At 36.1% G+C, this 6,210-nt stretch overlaps 1 protein-coding gene across 1 annotated transcript in view; it reads right to left on the bottom strand.

The window, feature by feature from the left end:
* SMAD5 (SMAD family member 5) overlaps positions 1–6,210 on the bottom strand; it is a 28,151-nt gene that overhangs the window by 17,730 nt on the left and 4,211 nt on the right. The window contains exon 2 of the mRNA XM_005865596.2: positions 827–1,078. Within this exon, the coding sequence (XP_005865658.1) occupies positions 827–1,078 (252 nt within the window). The remainder of the gene's footprint in view (positions 1–826; positions 1,079–6,210) is intronic.

The raw sequence follows: 6,210 nt of genomic DNA, 5'->3' as shown, positions 1-6,210 counted from the left end.
CGAGGGAGGTTGGGGGTTAATGGGGGGATGAGGACACATTTGTAATACCTTAACCAATTTAAAAAAACAACAAACTGAATCTAGGACAAAGTATGAAAATTAGCTTTTGCAAATAGTACATAACAGCAAGTTAAAGGGTTGATACTTAATTCCTCTTTTAAAAAAGAATATGCTTACATATGACTCCACATGCACTAGGCATTCAAATATTTCACAGAGTGACATAAGATGTGTTTGTACATGACATTACCAAAAGTTAGAAACTGGATAAATTATAATCTACTTACCTTTCTCCAAGTAAATCAGTTAACCAGTCATCTAATTAAAGATAACTGGAATTCAATTTAACCTTCCAAAGTATAAAATGATTTGACAAACAAAGTAGTAGAGTTTAAAAAGCACAAACATTCCAAGTCAAAGAAACTTGGGTCTGAACCCCTAACATTTATTAGCTGTGGGACCTGAGGCAAGGTACTTAAACTCTTGGAGTTAGTATCAATTTATTTTTCCATCTGTTAAACAGAAATAATATCATCTCACATGCTGTTCTGAAGATTAAATTTAATGTAATGTCTTTTATCACAACATCAGTTATATAAAAGGCACTCAATAAACGGGACTTAGTATTACAAATTATATGAAAATATGTAAACATGATATTTGGCAAGATAAAATCTAAAACTCTTCTGTAAATCAAACAGTTACCAAAGAATATAGTCAAAAATAGCTAGATCTTGACAAAGAACAGTTCATCCAGAGAGTCAGCAGTATAATAATTGTTGATCCTCAGGGATTATTTTTTTGTATCGATAAAATAAATTCTTACCTGGGAGCTGAAATGGACTTCCTGGTCCAGAACTTGCTGGGGAGTTGGGATACGTGCTGCTAGCAGGGGAAGGGGGATAGGGGCTATTTGGAGATAAGGGGAAAGGAGTGTTGTTGGGCTGATGGAACGAATCTGGAAAAGTTGCATTTTGTGGCATGTGTGGTTCATTGTGGCTCAGGTTTCTAAACTGAACCAAAAGGCTGTGTTGTGGATTGAATTCATTATGACGAGGCACTAATACTGGAGGTAAGACTGAAAGACAAAATCAAAAGTTATCTATCAGCAATGACTAAAGCAAATATCCCATGCACATTAAGGGGTATATAGAAAGGATTCAGGGAAAACTGTAAACCTATTAAACAATTCACTTGTAGGAAGTACTGCTTTGTAGAACCTTGAATCTATTTACATAATAATTAAACCCAAAACCCTGTAAGCATTTAGCATGTATAAAGTACTCTAGGAGACAGAAAACCCAGAAAAGATACCACTCCTGTTCTATAGGAGATAAGGCATATTTTAAAACAACCATATTACAAAAAGTTTAATGCAATGAGAGTTCAACAAAGGTGAGTACTTCTAGCTGGCAATGAATCAAACAAAACATTGTAGAAAATACAATATCTGATTGGACCTTAAAGAACTAGGAGGATTTCACATGGGAGTGCTAAGGGTGGGGAGAATCAAGGAGATGGGGAGATTCCAGGAGGGAGATAAGAAAGGATAAAATAGTTGGCCTAGCCACTGAACCAGGAAGCAAGACAAGACTGAGAGATTGAAGTTGATTGAGGTTAGCTATAGAGATGTCCTGAAAGCCTCCATGTTTCCAATTTTTAACATTTCATGTTTCTTTTTTCTTTTTTATTGATTTCAGAGAGGAAGGGAGAGGGAGAGAGCTAGAAACATCAATGATGACAGAGAATCATTGACTGGCTGCCTCCTGCACGCCCCCTACTGGGGATCGAACCCGAAGCCGGGGCATGTGCCCTTGACCGGAATCAAACCTGGGACCGCTCTATCCACTGAGCCAAACTGGCTAGGGCCATTTCATGTTTCTTAGTTTGAGAGATCTCACATTTTATGTTCTTCAGTAAAGTTTTCCCTACTCAAATAATAACCTTTCTTACGTAGAAGTCTTCATTCAAAGTCAGATTTCTAAATATGACCATAATGAAAATATATACAACAAAGCCTAAACATTTTAAGAGATACATTTTTTAAAAACATAAACTTTAGCCTTAGCCGGTTTGGCTCAGTGGATAGAGTGTCGCATCGGCCTGAAGACCAAAGGGTCCTGGGTTCAATTCCGGTCAAGGGCACGTACCTCAGTTGCAGACTCCTCTCCAACCTGGAGGCAACCAGTCGATGTGTTTCTCTCACATTGATGTTTCTCTCTGTCTTTCCCTCTCTTTTCCACTCTCCCCAAAAATCAATGTTAAAATACCCTCGGGTGAGGATTAACAAAAAAAAAATTTTTTTTTAGAAAGATAAACTTTATTCAAACATTCACTTTCTCTAAAGATACAAGTGATCAAGCACTTTCAAATATCTTATTACCTTTCACTAGCAGTGGTTCTCAACCTTCCTAATGCCGCGACCCTTTAATACGGTTCTTCATGTTGTGGTGACCCCCAACCATAAAATTATTTTCATTGCTACTTCGTAACTGTAATTTTGCTACTGTTATGAATCGTAATGTAAATATCTGATATGCAGGATGTATTTTCATTGTTCACGACCCACAGGTTGAGAACCGCTGCACTATAGGAAACAGAAACAAACCTAATTTCTTTAAACTTATTGTACCAATTCATGTCTTTTACAACTTTCCTATATTTGTCAATGTAATTTTACTTCTGAAAATCTCTTTGACTCTGACATCATTCTGCAGCAATAAAATCAATGTTTTTAAGTTTATTAGATCATACTCCCCCCCCTAGAAGCAGGGATGTACCTGAGGAATCAGAGGCTCTTATTTGTACTGCTGGGTTTTAGGGGGCGGGAGGTGTCTCTTTTTATTTTACTGAACTAGTATTGTAATTATGTGGTTAACATCTGTTTAAAATTGTTTTATTCTAATGTATATTACCAACTTTTGTCCCACTCACAGAATGATGGGACAGCTAACTGCCATGGAGAGTAGGGAGGGCATTAGATAGCAAAAATGTCTATGTTTAGCTAGCTAGCAATCTGAAAGATTTAATAAAATAACTACTTAAGTATTCAATCCAGTAAGGATTTCTTCACTTTTATTTTTAAGGCAGAGCTCACTAACTTCTCTCTTACTTGTATATCTATACACATTTTTTAGTAATTATTTTATTTTCATACAAAATAGTACATGAATAGTTTAAAAAGATACAAAAGATTATAATAAAAACAGCAACTTCTAAACCTCCTCCCATACTGCTTCCAAAGACAAAAAACAAAACAAACTCTTAGCCATTTTATTCTAAAACTTTATGTACTACTAACTAATATGTTTATATTATTATTATTGATCTCAATACATTATTTGTATACTTGCTGTTATGGCAAATGAAGCAGCTTTCTTATATCATTCTATCCCTTCCCCACAATAAAGTTATATTAAAAGTTTTTGGTTAAATTAATATCCATTGTTTATATTATATATAAAGGTCATTCATTGTTGAGCTAAGTATGTCCTATGATCATATTTTTTCATGAAAAGTGCTTTATCTACAGCTTTGTTCCTTCATTTGCTTAATCATATTTACCACTAATATTTCCAGAAGTCCAACAGATCAAATTCCTATCAACATGTTTTCCAGCTGTCACAAAATAAACAAAAAAATCCACTGATTCAATTTTTTCCCCTGAATCCTCCATCCTTTTGCTAAAATCTAGACTAGTTGCTACTTAAGTTTCTTACAAATCTGAAATCCTTGGACTTCCATTCTCTTCTCTCCTGTTGGATGTCATTTCCTGGACCTCATGTTCCTTAATTAACTTCCTAAGAAACAGTGTGTAAATTTTGAGTCCTTGCATATACAATAAATCTTGCCTTTTGTTTGTCTGCAGATTTCAGAATAGAAAACTTTTTCTCTCTGAATTTGGGGGGCAATGCTTCATTTTCTTCTAGAATCCAGAATTGCAGTGAGAAATACAAGAATCTCATTTCCAGCCCTTTGTATATATCCTGTATTTTCTCTCTGGGAGCTTTTAGAATGTTCTTTTTATCCATGATATACTAAAATGTCATGTGTGGGTCTGTTTTTATTCCCTCTTCTGGTTGTTCAGTCACTGGGCCCTTCCAATTTTCAGTTCTGAAAACTGTTCTAATAATATTTTTTTGATAACTTTCTCTCTGTTATATTCCCCTATACTCTATTTCCAGGGTTATTATTTTATTATGATGATATTTAACTTGAACTCATTCTGAACCAGTTAGTGTTTTAATCTAAGCACTTGCCATGCATTAACTTATCTAATCCTCCTAACAAAGCTATAGGGTAGGAATTATTATTCCCATTTTACAGATGAGGAAACTAAGTTACAGAATGGTTAAGTAACTTGCCTGTGGACACACTAGTATATTGATAAAACCAGGATTCAAACCCAGAAAATCTGGTTCTAGGACCCAGTCTTACCACTAGACAACACTGCCTATTAGATTAAACTCTGATCCACTTGAGGTGGCCCTCTATTCTTTTCCAACTATCTTCCATCTTTTTAATTTTTGTAATACTTTCTGGCTCCACTATATAGTAGCAATGTGACCTTATATAAGTTTCTTTCCTTAGTTTCCTTACCTGTAAATTTATTAAGTTTTTAAATGTTAGTACCATTTTCTAACCCTATGAAGAAATAACCTCATAGTATCAGAAAAATACTCAGTTCATAAGTACTCAATAAATGTTCATAACTATTAGTTACTACTTCTACCGCTTTATTAATACTAGTACCGTAAAGTGATCCATCCTGTACCATAGATTCTTGATTAACTTGCTTAAGCATACCAGAGCTATGCCTCAGTCTTTTCTATAAAATGAACCATGTCTGAGAAAAATTGATTACAAAAAAAATAAAACATTTCTATAGGGGGGTTACAAATCACACCCTAGCTATGGGGGAATACACTAAATTCCTATACTTTATTCCATCAACTCCTAGAAAATATCAAGCTAGGAAGTTTTTCAAACTACACTTTTCCATTAAATCCTCACATCATTCTTTCTTTGTCAATTCCTTCAGGCTACAGATTTCTTAGGTTCAATGAGAAACTGAGAATCACCTCAAATATCAATTGGTAGATCTAAAGCTCTTAAACTAAACTTTCCCTGACAGCACCATCATTGCCATTCTTTTTGCTAGTCTACACATCCAATGTTATTTTCATAGCCTTTTTGCCATACTGGGCTTATATTATATCCATGTGAAACCCAGTGTGGCACAGAGACTCCAGGGTGACCACCATGATTCCCATTTCTGTGCACCATTCTTGCATAATCCCCTCCCTTTGAGTTCATTGCCTGTGATTTGCTTCTAACCAACAGAATATGGCAAAAGTGATAGGATGTATATAATAAAATTCCATAAGAATATAATACCCTCCCAGCAAAAAGATCCTCTCTTTCCTACTGGCTTTGAAGAAATAAGCTGTCATGAATGTGAGCTACATATGAAGAGGTCATGTGGCAAACAAAGGAAGGTGCCTCCAGCTGACATCTAGCAAGAGTCCAACAGCCTGCAAGGAACTGAATCCTGTCAGCAATCACATGAGCTGGCAAGCAGATCCTTCCCCAACTGAGCCTCAGATGAGATCTAAGCCCTGACCAACACTTTTGATTACAGCACTACAAAGGACCCAGTTAAGCTGTGCTTGGAATCCTGACCCACAGAAACTGTGAGATAATAAATGTGTGTTAAGCCACTTAGCTTTTGGTAATTTATTATGTAGCAGTAGATAACTAATGCACCCAGCTAGTATCTCAGCTTATGTTATTCATTCATTACAAAAAAATACTTACTAAGCACAATCTATAAAGTGCCAGGTAATAACACTATTCTAGGCACTGGGGATGCAATGCAGAACGAGGCAGAGGAAGGTCCTGCTCATGTCAGTCAATAAACAAAATAAATGTCTAACATAGTGTCAAGTAATGATGGGGTTATTTGAGTAAGGACAGAATGGAGTGAGAAAGTGTGCCATGAAAAGATCCCGGGAGAATCTACACTAATAAAAGAGAAACATGGTAATTGGCGTACGACCGCTACCCTTTTCATTGGCTAATCAGTGAGTATATGCAAATTAACTGTCAGCCAAGATGGCAGCCAGCAGCCAGGCACTGAAGCGAGCAGGGAGGCTTGCTTGCTGCAGACTCCAACGTTCACCGCCTCACTTGCCGGCCTCTCAGTTGCAA

The sequence above is a fragment of the Myotis brandtii genome, unplaced genomic scaffold (assembly GCF_000412655.1).
Source record: "Myotis brandtii unplaced genomic scaffold, ASM41265v1 scaffold208, whole genome shotgun sequence".
In the NCBI taxonomy this organism is placed as follows: domain Eukaryota; kingdom Metazoa; phylum Chordata; class Mammalia; order Chiroptera; family Vespertilionidae; genus Myotis; species Myotis brandtii.
This window is presented reverse-complemented; position numbering and strand designations above follow the sequence as displayed.